This window comes from Amblyomma maculatum, chromosome 9 (genome assembly GCF_055883805.1).
Source record: "Amblyomma maculatum isolate TAMU_Amacu chromosome 9, ASM5588380v1, whole genome shotgun sequence".
Classification (NCBI taxonomy): Eukaryota; Metazoa; Arthropoda; class Arachnida; order Ixodida; family Ixodidae; genus Amblyomma; species Amblyomma maculatum.
This window is the reverse complement of record NC_139352.1, coordinates 44,630,530-44,657,190: the sequence shown is the minus strand read 5'-3', so window position 1 is coordinate 44,657,190 and position 26,661 is coordinate 44,630,530. Positions and strand designations below refer to the sequence as shown.

Sequence of the window (26,661 nt, the reverse complement as noted above, 5' to 3'; positions counted from 1 at the left end):
AAAAAAAAAAAAAAAAACGCGAAAAACTCAATTACTTAAACTTGTCCATGTCTGAAGTTAACGGGCTGCTTAATGATGGTATTCCTGGCCAAAACGCTAGCGATGAAAACCATGTCTTATTGCATAGGTGACGAGGGACGACTTATATGCTGTGACCTCACAATTTCAGGTGTGCCGTGGCGAATTATTTGTATTTGCGCCCTCGTAAAACAGCGAGATAGAACGCTTTTTATTCTGGCAGCTATCGCTGCAGCCGTGTGTTTCAACCGCGCGTGTTAAACCTGCAACACATTATTGCGCTCTGCGTTGCGAGTCCCGGTCTCCATCAACTCCAATCTGTGAGCAAAAGCTTTGGCACATATCCTACTATGTTTAGCTTCACCCCTGGCTCTTTATTTTTCTTCTTATTTTCTTGCTATATACCATCGCGGCTACCATGCTTCAATGAAGGCTAAAAGAAATTATGTCAAATACGTGATGTATTGCACGCCATCGCACGCTTTAGATACGGACTCCATGCCACAGAGATTTATCCAGAAAACTCCACTCCGACGCTTCTATATTTCGTCCTTTTTCTAACCACTCGTGTCACGTTGGTTTTAATGTGTCTGGCCATCGACGGCGAAGTAGTTAGTACACAATAGTGTATGCAGCTGAGCCCTTTTCGCCGAAAAACATCCGATGCCGTAGACGGTGGTCGGGAAAAATTGTGATAGTTAACGGGGTCATGACGTTCACAAGTGCGAGGTGCCGGGCTAGTTGGTAGGCATACCTAAAGAACAGCGCTGGGAATAAGACAAAACGCTGCGCCTGCCCGTCTATGTCCTTTCTTTTGCTTGTTTTGTCTTTGTCCAAGCGCTGCTTTTCGGGTTCATGACGTCACAGCCCCGTTCATCACGCGGGAATTTCAAACACTCCGCATTCAAATATTAAAGAACTAGGGGGAGGTTCTAATGAATCCCGGCCGGGCGACTGCTTTTCGGTGTCAGCGTTCTCAGTTCACGTTAAAGAACCTCAAGTGATCAAAATTTCTGGAGCCGTCCAGTATGACGTTTCTCATATACTCAGTCGCTTTGGGACGTTGACCGACCGACCGACCAAATGAAGCCAAAATTGATAAAGGTTTTATCCTAGAGTTGGTATTTTAGAAAATAGAAAGAATTCAATAAAATAAATGTGTCGACATTGAAGTTCGAAGCCAGGCTCTGCGCTTGCAATGAGCATGAAACTGATAAGCCACCAGTTTTGTTTTTTTTTTGTCTTTATTGATAGGCGACGAGCGGCCGCTGGTATCAAGCGTGTTAGACGGGCCGCTGTAGTGACCGCGTTATCATACGTATAAATTGCAAACGTTCGTTTGAATATTTACTGATGTTACAGTAATAACAGTTTCAAAAATATAAAATATTTCTGAAAAAAAAAAACGTTTTTATAAAATTCGAGGGGGGTATTACTGTCGCGTCTACCCTTAGGCCGAAGCTTCATCTTCCCAATTCTGCAGTTATCTTTTTTCTCTTGTAACTAAGTTTACATTATCTCAGACACCATTGGTCCAAAAAGTAGCTTAAGAGGTTTTCTTGCGTGAGACGTGTTATGTCACTCAGTTACTTTCAAGTCTAGTGAAAGTGGTAGGCGATCTCGTTCGCGACTGTTCTCAGCTAAGAATTTCCACGGGCATTGCAAAAGTTCCCCTGCGCGGCTCTCAACCATACCCCCATACACTTGAAAGTCTTAGAAATATCTGGACCCGTCTATAAAAGCACCATACAACCCTAAAACCATAACAGACTAAAGCGCACGTTTCACACTCTGTTCAAAGTGGAGACTGCGCCCCCACGCGCACATCACGCTGGTTATCTCTAAGACGTTATGACTTTACGATGTAAAGTAATGGGCATTGAGAGAGGGAGGTGAAAAGATCACTACAAAAGAACATTACACTTGCATTTAATTTACGAAGTTTTGAATAAGTTCTCGAAAATCAATGCAGTGCTCTAGCCAACGAAGCCAAAGTGCACTTCTGTCATGAATTCACTTTGTATCTGCCAGCTCTGTTTATTATTTCAGACTACTCACTCACTATATATGTCCATTGACTTCATTCATAACGCTTCATTTGGCGCAGCATCAGCTCGCTGTCCAATGAGATAAAATAGTATCCTTGATTAATAACACTAAGTCGCACCGCACTCGCATGTGGAGTTGCTTGAACACTTTTTCGCATATTAGTGAGATAATCAGAACTGCTCCTGGGATAAAACAACAGGTTTGGTTGTTTGCGCCTCACTGAAGTACGCATTGTATTACGCCCCAGTCGCGTGTAGTGGTGCCTACATACATTTTTCCCAAATCAGTGCTATAATCAGACCGGATCTGGCAGCTGGAACACACCGATAGCATGATCTCTTTTATTATGTTAACTCTTCATTGTCACACGTTAAATATCCCGAGATTGTCGTCCACAGAAATGTCACCTTAGAGCAAGGTCACTTTATAAACATCGCTCAGAGGTCATTTACTCGTAGACCATGCGACCCATTAAACATAATTGAATTGAATTGAAGTTTTGAATTGAAGTTTATTTGGACCTAGTACAGTGTACATAATACAGGAGGCGTGAAGAAAAAGCTGCCGCAAGAACAGCTTGGGCCAATCGTGATGCCGATTGCTTTTCAGTAGGCCATCTTACCCATTGATTAGTGATTTTCATTCATAACCAATCTTCCGGCCATTGTATCTTGCTATGTTCGTTTCTTCATTTTTTTCTCCTCTCTTACACGCACAGCTTATTTTGAAGCTTGTCCCACACGACCTGCACTGCGCGGATTTTTTTTTCTTCTGAAAAATAATAACAGAACGTAACTGGATGCTATAGATTGCTTTCGTGATACCAAAGCGTCCCTCAAAAAGCCAAGTTCAATGCCAGCGATGAATACTAACCTGTCGAAGAGAGGACGCCCAACTAGTGCGGTCTTCGCGCGCACGCGCATGCGGAAACGCGCATGTGCTTGGGAGCATTGTGAAAGATTGTCGCGTTCGTTTGCTTCAGCGTAACACGTAATGGACTTTGCAAGGGCTGCTGAACAATAGGCGCCAGCCTATCCCCAACTTTCGCCTTTCCTCTTTCTGTCGGCTCACACGTCCATTAGGCAAATGGAGCGCGCGGTGGTTATGCCCGTGTTAGCGCGTGGGATACGGACTGTTTGCCCAACGGGGTTTTTGCGAAACGGGTCCGTCCTCGTGGGGGCTCCTGAATACAATTAGCGACGTACGGTGTCAGCATTGTAGCCAACGTTATTCTAAAGGTCGTAAAACTAGGTTCAGAATGGAACTAGGGTAAAATATATTCAAAGCGGAGGCACGGAGCTCGATTTCTGCGAGCAGCTGTGCATACATGGCGGATGTGGTATAGGCAATTTGTTAAAGAAAAAGAATGAATACGCACGGCTCACAAACGGTTTATTTTCTTTTGTTATTGCATCTAACATACGTTAATATTTTTTTTTTCTTTCTGGTTCAGCATCTGTGAGTCACCTGTTTTCAGTTGGAATCATTAACCCTGTCCTTGTTACGAGCCAAACGTCACTAAAATATTAAAAGCTAGAAAAGTGCGACTTCAATGCCTCCCCTCCCCCCCCCCCCCCCTTCCACCTCAGAAAAAAAATATGCGTGAGAAGGCGAAAGTTCTGGCCATGATGCCAAACTGAGCGGTGATATTGAGTCTTCTTTTTTTTTTTTTTTTGATGGGAGAGTAGAGCATTAAGAATTTTATATATGAGCGTCGCGCCTCATTAATTTTACCTGAAATGCGTCGCTTCGGCTCAGACCTCAACACAGTGCAACTGGAAATCGATTCAAACATTCGCTGGTAGTGGCAATGTTTTGCGCAGTCAACTGCAATTAGTACTTATGTCATTGACTTTGTGATTATTATTTGAACGCATGTAGGAATAGACTGTCGAGGTATTCGTCTTTTACCCGTTCAAATAGTCAGCGAGCGTGAACAGGTTACTTTACGGAGCCAAGAAATGTATTGATATTAAGATCGAGAAATAAATAAATTAAATATCCTTAGGTGCGAATAATTATCTGCAATATGGTTAACGTTCATGGGGTGGTGACAGGCGCATGAATCCATGGGCTTTCTGCTGGCTACAAGAACCCAGATGTGCATTTAGGTAAAGAGCGCAGGAAAAGAATGCGGTCAACGGCACTCGAGTTAAGTCGGTGCAACCAAATGTATTTTGTTGGAGGCGGAGGAGGAAGATGAGGAGGAAAGGCAGGGAGGTTAACCAGTAAAAGCAACCGGTTTGCTACCCTGCACTGGGGGAAGGGGATGAGTGGATATAAAAGTTGGGAGAGAGGGATAGTTGAAGTTAATACAGTCACAAACAGACACGCCACATCACACCACGTTACAGTCATGTCATAGCAAACTCATAGTCTTTCGATTAGGCCTGTGCTTCTCATAAAGCGGAACAATGCCTGGGAGGCCTTCACTGCAGAAGATCGCCGTGGCCAGGGACCTAAAATCTTAGTTTCACTCAATGGGCGTCCATCTAGATGCTCCAGCGAACGGCACAGACACTACCTTTCCTCACTGTATATCGCGCACTCACAAAGAATGTGGCCTATAGACTCGTCGCATCCACAGTTTGTACATGTAGGGCTGTTTGCCATGCCTATCATAAAAGAATACGAGTTTGTGAATGCTACTCCAACCCACAGGCGGCACAGCAGTTTCTTCGCGTCGGGGTAGGCCAGGTGGAAGGCGGAGCTTCATTCAGGTCAGGGTCCAGGGATTTTAAGCGGCAGTACGCAAAATTTTGTAGAATTCTTTAATGATGAGTTAGTTTGAACCTACTAGTGATAACACTCGCCTAAGCGAAAAAACATGCTTAATGGAAATCTAGAATGTTCGTTATAAATCCGCACTGGAATGAAAATTTTGAAATTGTTTGAAAAGGTGAGAAAGTTTCAACACGGGAAAATTCAGGTGAGGTGCATGTCGCTGAGTAATTTATCATTTAAGTCTTTTTTACTTGCATAATCTACTCTCCAAAGGATTCAACTCACCACTCTACCACGTGCTTCTTCCTAATTGTCTTCAGGCCATTCCTTAAATATGCGTGAAATATAGGACAACGAGGTGTATGAATTTATATTATGTTGTTGTTGTTGTTGTGGCTGTAGGAAGAAGGAAAAGAAAATGCACGGGCCTGCTACTGACTGTAGCTGAGCCTCCTCCACTGCCTTGTGCGGACAGAAGAGAAAAACTGATTGCTTTATAGGAAGGGAAAGGCGCGGTAACTGTCTCACTTGTTTTCTGTGGACACCTCAACTGCACCATAAGGGAAGGGAGGAAGGTGGGAGTGAAAGTTGAGAGAGAGAAAGAGGACAGAAGAGAAAATTAAGAAAGAAAAAGAACAGGGAGAAAAAGACGCGCGCCGCAACAAAAGCCGTCGTTTACCACCTAAGCGGTGGTGGGTGCAATGACGGCCTGCAAAAGATAAAAATTCGGTGGCTGGCTAGCCCCCGCCGCAAGAGGCGTTGGCTTGCGGTACGCCAATTACAGTACCTTTAATAATGACGAATGCGCATTATTTATTGTAACATATTAGGATCAATTAGTCAAATCATTTCTTATAAGGTCTAATGCGACACCTCGTATACCGTACTCGTAAAGCTTCATTAATAATATTTCATTGTCCACCGAATCGAAGGCCTTTTGAAGATCCTGAAATATGCCTACTGTGTACAGTCTTTGTTCCACATTGCACATTATTTAGTTTTTAATGCTTTGTAAAGCCTGTTCAATTGACGTATTCTTTTGGAATCCGTATTGTGTCTCATAGATTATTTGTTATGAAATCTTTCATTCTACGTTTATAACACCCTCAAAACGTTTGACAAAAGGGGGCACTGATATGGCATGGAAGTTGTTGACTGAGTAATCACTCCCACCTTTATGAACTGGACTCAATCTTGCTATATTGAGTTGGTCAGGAAATGTCCTAGTCTCCAGCCTACTATTAACAATATGGGTAAGAACGACAAAGATTAGATCGGAAATATATTTATAGGAATTGCCTTAATATCATCAATGCCAGCCGCAGTGTTATTTTTTAAGTTTTATATCAGTCGCTCAGTTTTAGGCGATGTGGTTGGCGACATTGCCAATGAGTTCATGATAGCAGGTTTCGGTAAGACAAGCTCTTGTGCATGCGGGCAAGCGGGAGAGTATTTGCCGCTGTGTATGAAATGGTTGTTAAGGGTATCAGCAGCTGTGCTGTCACTAAGATTTCCGTGTGGCGAGGAAACATGAATAGTTTCAGTATGAGGACTGCAATGGGTAAGGTTTCCGACCTCTTGCCAAATTTGGACCACTAAAGTGCGCTTAGGTAAAATGGCACCTCTTTCTCTATTTGTTCTTTCCCTCCCATCTTCCCCCTTCTCTAACAGCGGGATTCAGGTGTCAACGAGGTGTCAACGAAATTTGACACATATTGTGCCTTTTTAAGGCGAAAACCTTTAATGGCTCATACTCCCGGTTTTCGGTCACACTATATCTGTCATCATCATGACAGCCACGGCGATAACATGAGAAGCGTATCTTATTTCCCCTTGTCTAGCGTCACGCCAGCGCGGTTTACTTTTAAAGCGGTCAGTGAAGAACTTTAGTCAATGATAGGGACCGATAATGATAGTGGTAGTTAGCGATAGTGACAGTGATGATGATAATGGCAGAGATGACTGTGACGTCATGACAGGATGACGCCATCATGACGTCACCTTCAGTTATGTCTGATATCTGCAACTGGCGTCCTCATGACGTTGCGTGCGGTCATGACGTCATTCACACATGGACACCAACGCCGATATTTGACATAAGCAAGGTGCGGTGGCGCTGCTGTCGCCAGGCTGGACTAAAATCGGCTGGACTGACTGGTGGTGAAAAGAAGGCATAGGGCTCATAGGAATACATGGAACCAAAATATTTCAAAGCAGTTTTCTGATTTTATAGTGAGCCTACGATGTCTTCGTTCGGGGCACGGTAACTAAAAACATCGTAAAACACGTTGTGAAATTTTGAAATCGCATTACAAAGGCGGAGTATTTTTGAAGCACCGCGTACGGGTAGTACTGGTGAACTCTTTATTGCTGCCAAACAAAGGGGACCAGTACAAGGACCGGATGCGCTGGCATAGAGGTGGTCGGCGGGCATCCCTCGGGCTGTCGCACGACTCATAAAAACATGCAAGAAAAACTTACCAAAATATTTTTCCGGTTTCAAATAGCGTCAATAAACACCTTAAAGGATTAAAAGTTAGCGAGTTGTTTTGGAGAAAAAGTGCGACAAAGTATATTACGTAATTTTGATGCTAATAAATTTTTGAAGTGCCTCGATAAATTTGTGTTGTAAAGATCGAAATCCGCTGGGTGCTCATCGCAATCGCGACAGGCTCTCGGGTCGGCAAAAATGCTGCCACGCAGGCTCCATTCCCTCCTAAATACTGCTGTTCAAATGATACGAACCTTTAACCTGAAGGCAATCCTGATAAAGCCCGATAAACAAACCGCGCTCAGCAATAAACGACCAAAATGCCCCGCCTGCTCACACAAGTCGCGTTCGCGGACTCCGGCGTCGTCTGCGCCGTTGTCTGTTACAGTACACCGTTCTCTTTGGTTCCCTTGTCATGCCGCTTGAGAAGTGCTTTTTGAATACAATGCTCCCCAGGCTAACACCTTGAACGACCGTTATTAGTAAGCAAATCCAATGCCTATGACAGCATATAATGCTAAAAGAGAAGCTTGCGCGATTAGGAGAAACACCCAGCGGATAACGAGTCCGTCGGCGGTACGTACGGCTTTACAGCACATTTTTTAGAGCTGTTTTAAAAATATATTGGCACTGGAATTACGTGCCTTTTTTTTTTCTTTGCCCCTGGAATTACGTACCGTATAAGGGTCATTGCACCCGCAACTGCTTAGGCGGTGGACGACGGCTGTTGCGGCGCGCGTCTTTCTCTCCCTCTTCTTTTCTTTCTTTTGTATTTTCTCTCCCTTCTGTATTTTCTTTTCCTTCTTCCTAGAGCCACAACAACTACAACAACCGTATAATGTGTCACAAATTTATTCAAAACTCTCCGCAACCTCTCCCGGCGCACTTTGCGGTAAATTCTGTTTACATGTGTTCCTGTGGGTCGCCCTTCCAACTCGCACTCCTATTCGTCTCGTGATGATTTAAGAATACTGCACATCTAAAATGGTTTAGTGCTTCCACAAGCTGTTCTAAGGTGTTCATGGTTGCTCTGTACCAAAAAACGACATCATAGGTGCCCCGTGAAATTAGAAAAACTTCTTCCCAAAACAAAACAAAACTTCTACAAAAACGTCCAACAACTATAACCGTCGTTTACATGAATGCGACAAGAGTGCAACGTATTGATTTTCTGGCGTATCGCACTCAGGCAAACCGTCATAATGTGTCAGGAATGCGCATCGCATCAATCCGCCAGACGGGGGCAGATCGAGAGGGGAAAGTTGACTTGCGCGGTGCATGTAAACACAGCGGCGCATCGTACAGTGAATGATGGGAAGGTGTGCCAGTGTTCACTTCCTGTGAAATCCTGCCCCACTCACGCATGCTCACGCCCAGATAGCCCGCAGGATGTCGGCGGACGGGGCGTGCACTGAACGTACTCCTCTTGTCTCGCGAGGAAACGAGCTCTCGCTTAAGCAAGTCAACTATCAACTCATCCAACAGAAAATGAAAAGTTGAGCGGCAACGTTCCAGTTGGTACACTGCGCCACACAACCACAGCGCTTCTAATTGCCTCTGTGGCTTCAAATTTCGGCTACACATGCATCGATATTACTTGCGATCTTTGGCTAATCGCGGCCGGTAAGCCGGCACGCCCGTCTTTCTTGTTTTACCTGCTGGCATCACATCCCTTCGGCTGCGAATTTCGGCTACATCTACGTACTTTGACGTTACTTGCGATCTCTGGCTAATCGCGGCTAGTAAGCCGCACGCCTGTCATTCCGGCTGGCGCACGCCAACCCGAAAGCTGCCGTGAGATTCAGCACGCTTCCATCGATGGACGTGCGGACAAATGCTACCAGAGCGCTGAACTGTCGATCTAAGAGAAAATACTTTAAACCTGGTACTGTTTTAACAGCTAACTTTATTCGCACCCCCAGGCATTGTTCGAGCCCTCTGCACCCGCTTATTTAAGCCTGCACTGTGTCTTACCTTGTTTTAAAATCCATTCGTCGGCGCGGTCAACATTAAAAAAATTCCGCCAACACGGAAGAGCGCTTCGCTGCAAGCTGTCTGTATCCGACGGCGCCGCTGTAGATGTTGCATGTAGGTTATGGTGTATAGCACGACATGAGCATTCGTGCACGCCGCTAAAATAGCAGCGAATAAACGAAATGCTGCGGGGGTATCAATGACGCAAGTATCGAAAGACCGACAAGACGCAACGACAAAGCGCCTTGAAGGTGTGGTACCCCAACCGGAAGAGTGCTATTGGTTTCGCTCTCACTCACAAATGCGACGCTGAGCGGCGCCACCGACTTGACACGGCACATGTAGACGATAGCGCATCGGCTCAGCGAGATGCGCTACAGTCGCATTCACACAAACTCGGCTTTTCATTCACGTGTTTTCTCACAAGCTCTCGAAGAAGACGCAATCAGGCTGGGTTGCTTCAACTAACTGTTACATCGCCCACTGTTCTAAAGACCGACTCCGTTAGGTCGCGGTCACGAGTCTCGACCGAGAGTCAAGTTCTCCTGCAGAGAAAAAGAGGCTGCGAGGGAGAGAAAGCGAGAGAAAGGGAGGATTCACGGTGGCAGAGGGATGAATTGCGCCGCGGCGGTGGCACGTAGTGCATACAAAGCAAACCAGGCGCGGGTGGGGGAGACTGGCGATTGGCCTCTCACAATGGCCTTTTGTGATGTTAACTCCGCGCGGTGACTACCGACTTGTTTCTGCGGCTGCCAGCAGGGGGCGCTGATGGGGAACGGACAACCGCGATTCCCCTCCATAAAAGAGGGGACAGAAGTAGCGCGGAGTATGGGATAAACTGTAGCGGAGATATTGGGATTTACACATTGGCCTACGCATAACCACTGGCCTACGCATAAAAATAACATTATGTAGGTACTGAAATAAATAAGCGCAGCTCTATGCCCTTCAAAATGCGTTTGAGGTGTGGCAAGGACACACTGAGTGCATGGTACTGATTGCGGAGACGCTTTCTTTCTAAATCATATTTCGTCTTTATGTCCGTTCATACAGATTGATTGCACCTAGATAATATTAATTGACTTTTTTTACATGCCCAAGAAAATTAGTGGGCGCGACCTTGTGGAATCAAATAATATGTGTTATCAGCCTAAACACCTTTAAACGAAATTCGATTGCAAGCTTAATCGGTCAAGACAACTTCATCCATGTGACGCCTTGAAGCATTTTAATTATTGCACTAGGCGTTCTTACATGCAAATTCCCTAGTATTTTCTCGTCGAGGAGAAAACCATGACATATATCTCATCGCATAGATCGGCAGAGGCAGGTGAAAGGGAATGAATATGAGAAGCAAAATAAAACTTCATACATAGCATAGCGGTAGCTCTAATGCGTGCATCTTGCGAAAAGAAGCAAGAAAAAATGGTAGACGGTTTGACTCCGTCAATCAACATGTTATCAAGCTTAGGCATCGAAATATCGACTGTCCGTAAAATTTTAAGAAATTCCTAGCTAATCTCGGGGTGGGCCAAGTCTATTTAGGCCGTGCATTAAGTCAGTTGTGAAAGTGGGTCAACTTAGTTTCGAAATATTGTTTTTCGAATATCCCCAACTAAATTTTGGAGTTGGGTCAGATCCATTAGTCAAACTCACCTTTAACCTGATCTTTAATGCATCTTAACAGGGCGTGGATGCGATAGGTTAGAAACTGATGAAAACGGCGACATGCAATTCACCAACAGTGCGAGAGTGCAGCCTGTAAAAAACGTGGGTTGGCCGGCTGCGGTGATAGCTACATGGCTCTGTACCCGTTGCCACGAGAAATTCCAAGGTTCGAAACCTCTCCTCTCCAACTAGCTTTCTTTCCCCTGAGCACGGCACAGGCTTCGCACAAGGTCCTTGGTTTGGTTTAACCGCGGTAGGTAGCTTTCGCGCTAATAAAAGAGCGAAAAAAGAAAAGTCAATACTAATGACCCATAATGGCACGAGATTAAAAATGGGGAAAAGAGCCCTCCGCCCAAAGCAAGAAATGCGGCAGCACAGACGCACTTCTTCCGTCCCCGTAAAAGACACTCCTGTAGTTATTTGTCGAAATCGACTGCGAAGATGAACAGCAGATCTCGCCCATCTTCAAGTTTTGTTAAAGATGAACAGTGCACGAGATGAGGCACGTCCCTGAAAGGCACTGATACAGACTCGTATGTGCTGTATACAAAGTAGCTCCAGCTCGAGCCGGGCGACCTGCGTTCTATAATAGCCACGGTGGCCGCACTTCGATGGAGGCGGAACGCAATGCGCCCGTCTAATGTGCAATGTCAGTGCACATTAAAGTACCCCACGTGGTCTAAATAAGGTCGCGCCATCCACTACGCCAGCCCTAAATTGTTTTTTTTATTTGGCAGCCTCTCGGAGATCGCTTAGTGAAATGACATTCATAAATCCAAAATCAAACATTCGCTTTACTATTATATTAGTGCACAACAGTCCCATAGGTTTCGTAGGGTCAAATTTTGTACAAAAAAAATAATAAGTGGAACAGTGCTTAATTATAAGTGGTACGTAAAGACAAGATGAAAAGCGATTCGGTCGCATTGTTTTTGATCCACGCCTATTATGAGTTCCAGTTTTTTCCCGAAGATAATAAAGCATTACATCCGACTACGGAAGCTGAGCAGAGCAATATCTTGTGCTATACATCAGCTCCTTTCGGAGACAACATCGCTCCTAAAGACTCTTACCTAGTTCAGTTTCCTGCCCCTCCGTCACGATTTCGGTTTGCGCAGTACCTCTGGTCGACTACTGATTCAGCTACTGCTGCTTTCGCGCGCCCTGCTGGCGGTTTGTTTTATGGATTGTTTAACGTAAGGTCCCCGCGTAGAGGAGAGAAGAGTAGAACGTCATTCGCGAACAAAGTGGAACCTTGGGAAATGGTGGGGATTGGGTTGGGGTGAGACGGGAGGGGAGGGGGCAGTTAGTATCTCCACCTCAGCACTCGAATGGCTGTGCGTATCGCCGTGACGATTGTTTAGTTCCGCTCTCTTTGCTCTGTTCCCTTTCCCTCCCTTTGCTTCCCGTCTCCGGTCGTGGTGGTCGGGATAGCAAGAAGGTCGGTCAGAAATGACCTTGGCCATCTGTTGGATTCGCTGACACAGGGTGCCATGCACCGAGCGGAAACGAGCTACTTTTATCTCCTTTGGGAGCTGCGTAAAATGTAATGAAACCTGTTGTCAGTTGAACTCGATGGGAGAGTTCATCAAGTATTTCTGCGTTTCTTAGCGACTTGTATGTTAATGATGGTATTGTTCATTGACTAAACAACAGCTCTTCTGCTATCTTAGTGTGATCAGCTGATGAAACAAGTGCCTAAGCTATGCAACAGCTGATGCGAAGCGCTGTCGCCGCTAATGAAAACCCAATATGTATCTAATGTCCACTATAGCATTGCTGAGAGATAAATAAATTATCCGAGTAAATGTTCGTCTGGTCCTGGTGTGAGGTCTACTAGCCTGTAAAAAATAAAATATACTGCACAAACAAAGCCTTAGGCTTAAAAGCTTTACTGAGCCAAGTTGCGCGCACAAACTGGAAACAACTCAGCGGTAAGATAGCAAGAACTGCAACCGGCGATCATAGCTATCATATTGTCCACGCTATGGGCCGTGATTTTTATAAAGACAACAATGAAACTTTCAGAAGAGCCTAAATTGACAACAAATGACTTGAAATTAACGCCACGCCCTTCGATCATGGTTCTGAAAGCCCAGATTACTTTCTCAAGTAAGAAACAGAAAAAATGATATGAACAATATTTTACAGGGAAAAATAATTACGGTTGAAAAACAACTGCCTAAAACCTACGCGAAATTATCACCTGAAATAAATCTAATAGAGTGATGCGGTCTTTGGTTCTCTAAAGCACATTGAGGTGGAATTTCCTTTTGTCTCTATCGATTTTTTTTAATGATAAATATTTTCCACGTGGTATAAATTACGACCTGAACTCTATGAATGGTCGTAGCGAGTATTCCTACAGACAACTAAAATAGACAGTGTAGCGGACGGGGCTCTCTGCGGTATGTCTACAACGTTACCTATTTGGGCCGATTTCAAGAGAATGGGACCGCAGCGCCTTAGAAACCTGCGGGCTGCAACGGCTGTTCAGCGTTCGCGTTTTTGCTCTAAAAACACTGTCGGAATACTATTTGCGCAACCAAAAAGAAATATTATGTTTTTATAAGCACCAGGCACGCGGCGCAACAGAAGTTACAAATCCTGTTAGCAGGTGAACGGAGAAACACCACAGCAGCATGTTCAAGAGTGGGCGACAGCAGCGCCCCCACTTCGTTCGTTATTTGTGTGGAGAATTGCCCCATGGTAAGCCTGCCTCGTTCACTACAATGTCTATTCTAGGACAGTACGCCCAGTGTCTTTCGGGAACTTATAGGCCGGCTCTGATTCTTAATGTTGTCCAACCGCCGCGTATAATTCTCTTCTTTCTTTGTCGCCATAACATCAACGTATCTTCTATAATAACAGACACTGTGGCTAAAAGCAAAGCTTATACGGGAGAGGAAAGAACGAAGTACTGCTGCCTAACAAGATTGATTATGCTGATATCAGCGCCGAAAGTAAGTTATGAAAGCAAGTAGTAAAGATTCGAAGCTATTTCTATTTCCAGCTTGAAACGACTCCATTTCATGGCCAAACCGGCTCACATAGTCACCTCAGCTTCTATACCTTTCTCCACAGAACTACCGGATAATATACATTTGACTCGCGCAGTACTCCTACCACTGAAGAGACTTGGTGTATTACTAATCAGATTTTCATTCAATTTCTCATTTTCTTTCACTGCTCTCTTATAAACTCGGCCTGAAAGTGTGTCCTGATGCTGTGCACACATACATCTTAATGCAATTTTCACTGGTGAGTAAAACAAACAGCCCGACAGAAGACTGATTGTCTTAGCCTGAAGAACAATGCACTGCACCGCAACTGTTAAGAGTCCCGGCCGACACTGAAATATAGAAAACTTATTCATTCTTCATTTACGCCATATCTTGCAATATACAAAAAGAATTTCTGTACCTATAGCCATGCGGTAGTCTCGGATTTATAATTAACCTATAGGTTACAAAGGCAGCAAGAGAAGAACAAAAAATTACAGGGGACACTTAAGCTACGCACGTTGCCACCCGGCATAAGTATAAAGCCCCGCCTTAACCAAACCATATGAACTTTCCTGCTAACCCTAGGATTATCGTGAATGCGAGAGCTCTGGTAGGCTGATTCAGATAACACCCTCCCATATGAAAGGAGAGGCCCAAGTTGACAGCGCCTGCCAAACGTGACGCAGGCAATCCGATGTTTGCGTTCAACCTACTAGGCAACCTTACGTTCAGTGCTATGTCACCTGCCGGCTACGGCCTTCCAGCGACATGCCCGTGATGTTTAATGGTAACGCCGGCGCCGGAAGGCGCGCGTCTTTCTCTAGCTCTTCTTTTCCTTTAATCTCTATTTTCTCTTCTTTCCGCACGAGGCACCGGAGGTGGCTGAGCTACAGAGCCAGTAGCAGGCCCGTGCATTTTCTTTTTCTTCTTCCTACAGCCACAACAACAACAGCAACGAGTGCCTCCAATAACAATGCACCTACTTGACCCCTTATTTAGCAGTGTATTCATGGGTTAATGAACGGGGCCCAGACGAAGACAAGGTCCAATTGTTGAAACGTTGGCTTGACATATAAACTGAGGCTTCCTTCCCTCTCCCCTTGTTCAGTGCTCTTTCATGCCGTGTAGCCATCTTCTTCCTTTCGTTCTACCAAGTTGAGATAAGGCATTCCCCACAAAGCGTACAGACAAAATTAGCTGAAACTGTAGCCTTTAATTTACCCCCGCCGGGGTGGCGCAGTGGTTACGGCGCTCGACTACTGTTCCCAAGGACGCGGGATCGAATCCCGGCCTCGGCGGCAGATTTTCGATGGAAGCGAAAAGCAAGGCACCCGTGTGCTGTGCGATGTCAGTGCACGTTAAAGAACCCCAGGTGGAGTCCTCCACTACGGTGTCTCTCATAGCCTGAGTCGCTTTGGGACGTTAAACCCCACAAACCAAACCAAACCTTCCTGCATTAATATCAAATGTCAGGGAGGCACACACATGTCAAGGCAGGCAGATGTGAAAGCAGGAGAAACACCTGGAAGTTTTGGATATACACCCATCTCGTTTTTTTACAGCGGAAGAAAAAGACAAGGAAACAAAAAATTTCCTAATGCGATTTCATGGTTTTACATGTGCTTGTTTTCAGTTTAGGTGTATTCTTGCTTTGAAAACCAATATAGCATGCCTGAACGAAGAACAGGCGTCATCGCCTGTTTTTAGGCTTTTAAAGCTAATGCTTAAATGCCGTCGTCAAGCCAAGGTGATCGGCGCCGCAATTTGACCTCAAGTGCGGTGCAAGGAACCGGTTCCGCTCTATTTCTTCACATGTGCGACGCGCGGAGCTGGTGGCGCTCGCTTCTACTTCCTCTTCGGCTGCCTCGTGTATTCTACTTCACACAACTGCTTGTTCTTCTTGACTAACCTGGCAAACATTTTTCTTACCGGTACATATCTCCACAAAAATACATTGTCTGACATAATGCCGCACAGTCTTCCAATCCCGTGCCTACCGTTTCCTTCCACCGCCACCGCTGCCTATCTGCCTCGCCTTCTGTGACTTCCCCCTTCAGAATGCTTTCGGCAACATTCGTGTCGCCTGGACCCGGCCGTGGTGCCCTGGAGGTTCGCAGACAGCCATTCAGGAGACGCGCACTGGAGCTGCAATGCTTCGTCTGCGTTTCCTTGACGTTCGTAGATGGCTGCGTAGAAGTTAAACCGCAGCAGAACGTGTCTGAACATGCTTAATCGAGATTCCGCTCTGTAAACTAGGTTATCTTTATAAGTCTAGCATTGATCAGCAACACAGCGTAACCAAGCTAACAATGCTTCCGTTTGTATAATCGGCCTTAGCCGAGCTAGGCCAGAGCAATTTTTTATGGGGTTTAACATCTCAAAAGTACATCGGCTATGAAAGACGCCATAGCTCAGAGCAACGATAATCTCGACTGCAGGGGAATTTAACGTGCATTTATGTTTCACAGTAGACAGGCGCTTTCTGTCTCGCCTTCATAGCAACTCGGCCGCAATGGTCACAATGAAAACATGGTCCCCGGTTAAGTAGTTGAGGGACGATGTCATGACATGTAAAGACAGTGTCTTTCCGTCATTCGTCCTGCGACGAACTGGACTAGCGGCAGGCCACGCGGATGCTTCAGCCTGAAGGCGTCACATTTAATATTTCACCTTTCGACATAAGCCGAACAAAATGGCTCAGTGGGCTGCGCTGCAACAAATTCGACACAAAACTTCGGCTTACGTAAGCTGATTTATACGAATGCGAGCCATCTCGCGAGAAGCATTTGTTTTTATTTATTTTATTCGGAAAGGCAGTAGAATGCTTCTATGTGAGATATATTCGAGCTACCATTTAATCAAGTTTCGAAGAAACCAGACAAGAGTTTTGAGCTATACTGCTGCGCATGTCTTGCCCTATGTACTTTACGAAAGCAAACACAAAAGCCTACTCATAGTACATGAGAATTGCATGTTTACCGGCATGAGAGGTATGATCGCGCTTTATTGTCTGGAAGCGCTTTATATATGTGAAACGACCGCTGGTTGAAAAGTAAGATCAGTACGCAGCTATTGCAAAGCTGCACATGGATCTCCGCTGGACATCGAGAACATTTGTATCAATGAAACAAACTTCAAACATTAGTATGGTACAGCATGCGCAGTAATCAATGAGGATAGGGAAGTGATCGCCGGTACTTAGCAGAGGCGAAAACATATCACCGACCCCGCTCCCGGAAAAATAGTACCATTACAGAGGTGCAAAGCAAAATTGACGCTGCGACAGCTCAAACGTTTCGGTACCTAGTGAGTAGAGGTTCTCTCTGCTCGAAGCACACGCGAGTGACGCATCATTTAGAGGGGAGATGGAAAAATGCGTCAAGTTGGACACTTTTGAGAAATGGATAGTCTAATATCCGTGGCACAGCAGTCGTCAAGTGGTTGTGACTACGCTAAAACCATTATTCTATTGATCAGTCTAAACAGGCAAGAATCATTACTCTGCTATCCATAAAGATGTACAAATTGACTAAAACGGTCGGAAGCAGTAAGGCAGTGGCGTTGGTCCCGGACACCAAGACGGTACTGTTTCGATTAATTTACACATGTCACATTCACAGGATATGCAGCTTAGAGACTAATTAAGCTTGCGTAATAATATGGCCTAATAAATCTGAAATCATTATTGGGGTTTGTATCTTTTACTAACGAATACATGCTTTTCAATGTGTTTTCCGAAAATTCTCATTTTCGTGATAAAAACTTAAGGAAACCTTTTTTTATTCAAGTCAATCAAAATTTCCTGATATTTTGCATCTGTTAGGGCAGCCTGTCAGGCGATTCATCAAGCGCAGTACATGCTCCCCGTTCTAATGCGCACCCTTGTTGGAACACTGACATCGATTATCATGATGTAGCGTTAGCGATTCTAGCCCTGCACATTTAGCCTCAAGGCCCCTTGGCTTTTGAGCACATCTCACGCAGCATGTCATCTTCTGAGACTGTTCGTGCCATCACCGAATGCGCCGAGAGATCATAGGAAGAAAAGATGTGCACGCAGGCACCTTAGTGCAGTGCCCGCTGGGGAGCCTACATGATTCGCCGCGGCGCCCGGCCGGCTCCGCGGCGAAAGTTGGCTCCCTAGCCGCGGCGCCCCACGGCGAAACGTGTGCGCGCATTGCGCGCCATCTGCTCCATTCTGGAAACAACACCTCCTTTAACTCTCACTTTTCTCGATAGATGGCAGAAACGGGGCTTTTGTAGAGACGCGTTATTTTGAAAATGGGGTGAGTGGTGGGTAACCTAATGTTGTCAGAATGTAAAGAAGGTTGTTCAGCTGTGAACAAGAAAAAACTGCAATATAGATGAAAAGCTTTATGTTCACCCTAATGTAGGCTCCCTAGAGCCCGCGCGCATTGCGCGCCATCTGCTCCATTCTGGAAACAACAGTTCCTTTAACTCTCACTTTTGTCGATAGATGGTAGAAATGGTACTTTTGTAGAGACTGGCGTTATTTTGAAAATCGGATGAGTGGTGAGTAACCTAATGTTGTCAGAATGTAAAGAAGGTTGTTCAGCTGTGAACAAGAAAAAAGTGTACTATAGATGAAACGCTTTATGTTCACCCTAATTAAGTTTAATTAAGGCATCCCTGTGTGCTGTTAATGAATATTCCAAATTCATCTCAATTTCGCACCATACTTTCTATACACAGTGTCCTATGCGTATATTTGTTTATAAAATATTGACATGAAAATTTCAGTCATTAGGACAGAAGGATGGAAGACATACGTCCTCGTCTGAGTCGGCGCTTAAATGTTCCTTAAATTTTGACATAAAAAATTATGCGTCTATAGAGATTAACGGGAGACACATCTAGATCCTCGTCTAGGTTTCCGCTTTAATTTTTAAGCCATTTAGGATGCAGTCATTTAGAATGCTAACAGTGTCTAGTGACGTGTAAGCAAACCCTGGTCTATAAACTACAAAAACAGAACTCATACTATCGCAACTGTTAACAGGACAAACGCGAATAAGTCGAGAATTAGCAAGTCTAGCTGCAAAAAAATGCTGGATTTAAGGACAAAATTTCCCAAATAGAAGCGTTGGCGAGGGCCACCGTGAAGGTCGACCAGAGCGTGCAAAAAAATATAGCTAAGAGCTGTGGACCTTAGGAAAGCCATCAAGTACTTGACAGAGAAAATGGCGACTTAGAACGTCGATCACGTTGGAAAAATTTAATAATTCTACCGCCTGCCTTACCCACCAGCTGCAACCCTTGCGCGATTATCTGCCTCCATTTTGGAGCTGTTCTCTACCAAACTGAAAGTAGAATGCGACTGTATTGATTACTCTCACACACCCAGTAGTGAAGTCGCTTAATTGCAGAGCGAAAGTGTTAATACAAAACAATGCCTCTAAACAGGAAGGGCAAATCACTTACATCAGGAAAGGTTTTGCGCTCCATGCGCGAGATATACGCGAATCAAAGTGGGATAATTCAGTGCAGATTGACAAGGATCAATAATGTTCGATTGAGCTTTGGCACTATATATGACAGCACATAGCGTCCGCTACTCGCGGGATGAAATCAGCAAGCTGATTATCACAATTTCTTGTAATACACCTGCCAGAAGCAAGGAGTGATTTCTTAATGAGCACAACCTAACATTTCTGAATATAAGCGCACGTTAATACATACATACATACATACATACATACATACATACATACATACATACATACATACATACATACATACATACATACATACATACATACATACATACATACATACATACATACATACATACATACATACATACATACATACATACATACATACATACATACATACATACATACATACATACATACATACATACATACATACATACATACATACATACATACATACATACATACATACATACATACATACATACATACATACATACATACATACATACATACATACATACATACATACATACATACATACATACATACATACATACATACATACATACATACATACATACATACATACATACATACATACATACATACATACATACATACATACATACATACATACATACATACATACATACATACATACATACATACATACATTAGTAAGCTCACTCTATAATTCTACGAACCGCCATTGGTCTATATCATCGAGACATGGTTAATTACTGGGTAACGGAAGGCAAATTCATGCCTCTTACAATGCGACAGGTCATTTGGCTGGGGCGGGCAACTGGCTTTGTTTTAAAGAAAGGCATTGATTTCGTAATGCTACCGGGTCTCCGTGACACCGAGTCGATTTGGTGCAAATTAAGTATACGCGGTCTTGAGGTGGCTATCGAAGCTTTATACAGGTCTTCCAACTGTGACAAAGATATTTTTTTATGGTTTTGACTTTTCAGTAAAACACAAACTTCATGAGTAATCTGATCCTTGGTGGAGGCTTCAGTCACCTTGCATTGATAGGAGTACGATATCTCAAAATGGCGGCGACAAGTCAAGTTGTGAATCCCTTGTCGAGATGACGGTATCATATGAGATATGGAGCAGGTTGTTGGCAGCGTTACCCACGACAACTCAATTCTACGCCTTGTTTCATTCATCAGAAGATATTAAATAATGGTTACGACTGCCAAATTGTGGAGAACCACTCCGATCACAACAGTATACTGAAGTTTGGTGTCATTTCTGTAGACATAAGGCCAGATTTCCAGGTTGTTAAATATTTTACGTATGCTGGTGACAATTCCATTGTTAAAGTTTGAGCATCCTCTTTTTATGCATTTCTGCGCCAAAGCAACATTGCTGATGAGTTCTTTGACAAATTTTGTAACATCTTTTACGAATTCATCTCACAATTCTTCTTTCCCCAATGTGTATAAGGCAACTGCGAGCACTCCTGGTATAAGGAGGCCAATATTTATCTCGTCAGGCGCATCAAACGACTCCGGAAGCTGAGAACTCTGGGTCAAAGAAGCCAAAGTTTATTACTAGAAACGCTTAAATATGAAGAAAAGTTCAAAATTTATGAACCCATGATCATTTCTTTCAATAGCTCTTTATCAACATTCATGAAAGAACACCCATCGAAGTTCTGAAGAAAGCTCCTTCCGGCTGCTCATGATTCTTCGTAATATATATCATTAACAATCACCCTTCATGAAATTCTCAAATTACTTCAGAAGCACGCAACAGTTATTTTCAATCTGCGTTTTGGCAAGGTGACGGCATGAATTAATATTTTGTGTCACATACCTTCACAGAACTTCCTGCCCTTGTTATAACTTGCACTGGAGCTCATAACCTATTTGTAAATATTGAAGCAACTGCAGCTTCTGGTTCAAACGCAGTGCCAAGCACATTTTTAAAGCAGTATTTAGAATGGAACGTATCTCAACTGTCAGTAATGCTCAATAAATCTCTCGAAGCGTCAGCGATTGTTCAGGCGGAAACATCCTTCGGTGGTCGAAATTACTCCGTAGCCCTCCACTACGGCTCCACTTTCTCTGTTTCCACTTTCATTCCCACCTTCCTCCCTTCCCTAACGGCGCGGTTCAGGTGTCCTCAGAAATAAGTGTGACAGATACTGCGCCTTTTCCTTCCTTTGAACCAATTATTATTATTGAAACCTGGCAACCAACAACTTATCACTAACTGCAGACCTATATCATTGCTGTCGCCTAGCTGCAACCTTCTTGAGCCCATCATTCATAAGCACAAGTTCGCAATTTATCGTCAAACAACTTTCTGTCAAAACTGCAGCACTATTTTCGAGCAGGAATTGTCATGATAACGCAGTTATTGGTATATTCACATGACATAGCTTCAGCACTAAATAACTGTGATCAGCTTCATTATTAATAAAAACAGCGCGAACACGAAGACAAAGGACAAGATAAAAGAAAGCCACAGTGCAAGCGCTTGTACTGTGGCTTTCTTTTATCTTGTCCTTTTGTCTTCGTGTTCGCGCTGTTTATTTTAATAATGAATAAGTACCAACTCGCCCAACAAAGTGTCTTGTGATCAGCTTGACGCCATCTTCATCAACAACTCGAAAGCATTGTAAGCCACAAAAAAAGACCTGCTCTTAAGACTTGCTATACGTTTTCCTCGTAATAAAGTAATTGGCTGGATATCTGATTACGTGCAATTAGGATTTCAATTTGCCACCGTTAATTGCAAAAACACTTCCAAAGTGAAGGTCATGTCAAGGACGGCGCAAAAGTCGGTACTAGGACCACTCTTATGTCTCGTATATATTAATGGCATCATTGAAGTATAAAGAGACACACCAAGGAAAGTAAGCCTTTACTCAGACGAGTACGTTTTCTATTCTAAGAGTGGAACAATCCCTAATCAAAAAGTGCTCAACGACGTAATTTCATTATAATTATAGGGGACTAACTCATGGTAGATGAACAAAGCAAAACTATTGCAGTACTAACATGAAGCAGCCTCTCAAATTCGCGTATAGGACCCACGCGTTCAGTCTAACCCATATTACTGAATCGATCGAAATACGCTGGAGTGAATTTAACGACTAACTTTTGTTAGCGCAATCATATCAATGTACTCTGCTCTGAACCACTACGGAAACTTGGATACCTGAAACACCTTTTAAGAGACGGCACTAAACAATGCAAATGAACAGCGTATAACTTATTAATTATACCTATAGTCTCCAGTATGCGTCTGTAGTGTGGTAAACTCATTTAATGAGTGATATCTTCAAATTGGCATTCGTCAGTTTTATCAAATTGGAATCCGCTCCGAAAGAAAGCTGTCAGCTTTATTTACAAGCTTTACGGCCGTTTGTTTTCACCTTCATCCCATTCACGCGCTTTATCAGTGGAGCCACTGTCAGGTAGGCGCTTGTACGACTGTCTAACCATGCTGCACAAAATCGTACAGGAATCGACTATCTGTCTCTCAAGCACCTATCTCACTTATCCCTCGTACTGCGCGAGTTACCCGGCGGATTCACCCACTGAACGTTGTTCATTTCCCTCCATCCTTAGATTGAATCAAATTTTCCTTTTTACCAAAAGCTGTTAAATTATGGAATGCATTATATAGTTCTGCACGTTCATTGTCGACTGACCAATACCAGAATTGCCTACCATGTTACTCAACGCATTTATATTCATATGTCCTGTAACTCGCCCCTCTTGTGTCTCTAAAGAATGGACATTGCTTGTAAATAAAGAAATAAATGAATAAGTTACAGGGTTTGTAGATTATCCATGGTTCAGAACAGAAAAAAAATCTGCTCTTAGACGGGCGATCACGAAAGGTTGCATGAATAGAGTGAATGTACATTGCTTTTTTGTTGGTACTCAAAGCCTCGTCCGTAATTTGCTCACCATTTTTTATTTTTAATGCAATAGCATAACTAACCTCTTCAAGGTTTACGACTGGGCGAGTCGGTAATGACTGATTTTTAAACCAGCCAAAAGACGAGACTGAGAATAGAAGCGAACAAGACAAGGCTGGACTAATAATTGAATATTTATTGAAGGAAAGAAGACAACGAAAACTCGCGCTGAGATGTGCGCCCACGAACCCAAACCAGTGAAATGGCAGAAAAATTCAATCATGGTCTAACTATTGATTTGTCTAACAAAGCGACACACGTGTCCTTAGCCTCAAAATTGTAAAATGCCTTAACTATCTTCCTACACATTTGTTTTTCATTCTCGTAAACTACACCCATATTGCTGAAATCAGGCGTGCTAAAAGACGGGTCATCCTCCGGTTTACACTTCCGGGATTCTTATTTCTGCCCCGCCGGGGTGATGCAGTGGTTACGGCGCTCGACTGCTGTGCCCAAGGACGCGGGATTGAATCCCGGCCTCGGCGGCCGCTTTTCGATGCAGGCGAAAAGCAAGGCGCCCGTGTGCTGTGCGATGTCAGTGCACGTTAAAGAACCCCAGGTGGTCGAAATCTTCCGGAGCCCTCCACTGCGGCGTCTCTCATAGCCTGAGCCGCTTTGAGACGTTAAACCCCGCAAACCAAACCTGTTCTTATTCCATTACGAATTTCGGCGTACTCTGTATTTGGAATATACAAGGCGAATCAAATATTCCGTTCGTATTGTCAAGTACTATTTCTTTCACTTTTGGACCGAGCTTGGTGACAGTCATCAGTTGCAATACTACCATACGGTGTATTCTGCACGCCATGTTGGCGTATTGTGTTCATATGACAGAATATTTCTTCAAGACGGCTAGTTACATACTTAGAACAATTACCTTTGTGGAGTTGTAATTGCTTATTATTACAAACACGATTGTGCTGCTCTTTCTTTGAATAATTTTCTCCGTACTACTTAAGGCATAACACGGTTAACCCGAGATAGTCATTGTGTCAACGCTTCCGTCTAAAGATGTGACCTTACTTACTCGCACCGTACCTTTGAGCTAATTCATAATCTTTAGAGCTTTGTGAATAGTACCTTTTTCGAACCGAATCTAATACGAAAAGTGCAGAATGCCTAACCGACTCAAAAACAAGTGTTGAAACTTTAGTAGCAATATTTGCTATATCAGCGAGTTAGCGTGCATAACAAGCAATGGAATCAAACACTGAAACACTATAGCTGTGGTGCTATGGTGCGGTATTATAATGCACACTTGAAGCAATGATGGTTAAAAGGCACTACAAATCTCAACCTATGTGTCGCAGCACGAATTCGGTATAATATGTATGCTCCATACAAGAATGGACTGCGATGGACTGGTAGTCACGCTGAACACTCCATAGCACGCATAATCATTGCTACAGGATGATATTCAGCAGGCACGAAGCGTCGTGGCCAGCCCTGATTATAGGAACGAACCTCATACTAGTTATTCAAACTGTTTTTGAAAAGTTCATAACATAATTGACTCGTTTCAAGTAATTTCGAAAATACATGTTTTAATTCGCTCGCATAATGGAGTAACCTAATATTCTATTCTCTATTTAAAATTTTCGAATATTCACCCTCCGCTAACTCGGTTGCATTCGACATAATCAGACCATTGTTCTCGTCAAGCAAGCAGTCATGACTGTATTTGCGCTTCGTCGTTCAAGATTTGATTTCCTATTCTAATTTGATCGCTCAAGTTCGATTCTAATTAAATAATAATATTTGGTTCACAGGAAGGGAAAGGCGCAGTATCTGTCACACTTGCTATGTGGACACCTGAACCGCGCCATAAGGGAAGGGATAAAGGTGGGAGGGAAAGTGGATATAGAGAAGGAGGAGCCATAGTGGAGGGCTACGGAGTAATTTCGACCACCTGGGGATCTTTAACGTGCGCTGACATCGCACAGCACACGGATGCCACTTCGTTTCGCCTCCATCGAAACTAATTCAAGAATTCTATAAGAAGATATATTCGCGCGCTTCAAAGTTCTGAACAAATAGGAATTTTTTACGGAACCTATATGTTGCGTCGCGGCGCTTGGGTGGTGCCAACCTTTAAAGGCGCACTTGCCGCCTCCCTCTAAAAGGCCAGTGTTGCCAGCCGAGCTAGCGGTGCCATTTTGGTGGCCAACTAAACCGGCGCGGCCGGGCGATCTGCATGCAGGAGAAAGTTGGCGCTCGTACATTGCGGCGGCCCGACTTTTCTTCATTGGTCACTGCGTGAAATTTTAGTTGCGCACTGCGGTGAATATTAACTGATACAGCTACTTCGGACGAAAAGCCGTAGGCGCAATAGTAACAATAGTAGAAGTCTGCACCTCATGTCGAAAATAATCGGGGCTGCAAAAAACATCGCATCATGGTAATTTGTCGTTCTATTGATTAATGATTGATTACTGGTATAGACGATGACAAGTTAAGAATTGAAGTTAATTGACAAAATAAATAAATGAACAATGTAAAAAATTCTAGTGGGCACTTTGGATCACTAAACTGAGATGAGGCGAAAGCCTCTATCGGGCTGTGGTCGGAAGCCCTCCACTACCAGCACCTCTTTCTCTCTGTTTTCACTCCCACCTTCGCGATGACGCGATAGCATAAGCTACCAGTCAACATCTAAAACTACGCTTTAAGCGAGCCGTATGAACGTGCCTGTGCGGTCTAGGGATAACGTGAATGCAAGGCAGGCTGATTCTCATAACACCCTCCCTATGAAAGAAGAGGCCCGAGTTGGCAGCGCCTGCCAAACGTATTGTCAGAAAGCCCTAAGTCCAGTTAGTGCTCGGTCATGTCAGCTGCCAGCTACCACCTTCGAGGTAACGAAAGCGTTACAGACGGACGAACACGATAAGCGAGTACGAGTCATTAAAGGCTATCGCCCTAAAACTAAAAAAGGGTGTTTCAAAGGTGTTAAAATGCTCACAAAGTAAAGCCGACACTTGATGATGCTAATTAAGAAAATTTAGAGCATATAAATCATCAATTATTTGATAGCAATAACTACAATTAAATATTGCAAAAAATGGGATTCAAAGGTGTCAAAATACTCAGAATGTAAGCCGTTGATTGATGATGCTAGTTTAAGAATTTTAGAGTATATAACTGGTCAATTAAGTAACTTAAAAAATTTGACGATGACTACGTTACTTCATAATGCGAAATTTGAGCTCAGCTGTTTCACCTTTTTCGATAGGTTGAGGTAAATATTCCGAGCAAGACATGTATGTACAATTACAGACAACTATTTTATTTTTCACGCATATTCCTTCAAGAAACACTCCCCTAACAGTT

General features: G+C 43.8%; 1 protein-coding gene across 4 annotated transcripts in view; it reads right to left on the bottom strand.

Moving 5' to 3' along the window:
* LOC146178973 (uncharacterized) overlaps positions 1–26,661 on the bottom strand; it is a 152,060-nt gene that overhangs the window by 22,921 nt on the left and 102,478 nt on the right. For 2 of the 4 annotated variants that reach the window (XM_084578679.1, XM_084578681.1), the window contains exon 3: positions 15,927–16,115. The exons of the other annotated variants lie outside the window; for them this stretch is intronic. In XM_084578679.1, coding sequence (XP_084434805.1) covers positions 15,927–16,115 — 189 coding nt within the window. The remainder of the gene's footprint in view (positions 1–15,926; positions 16,116–26,661) is intronic. 4 annotated transcript variants of the gene reach the window in all.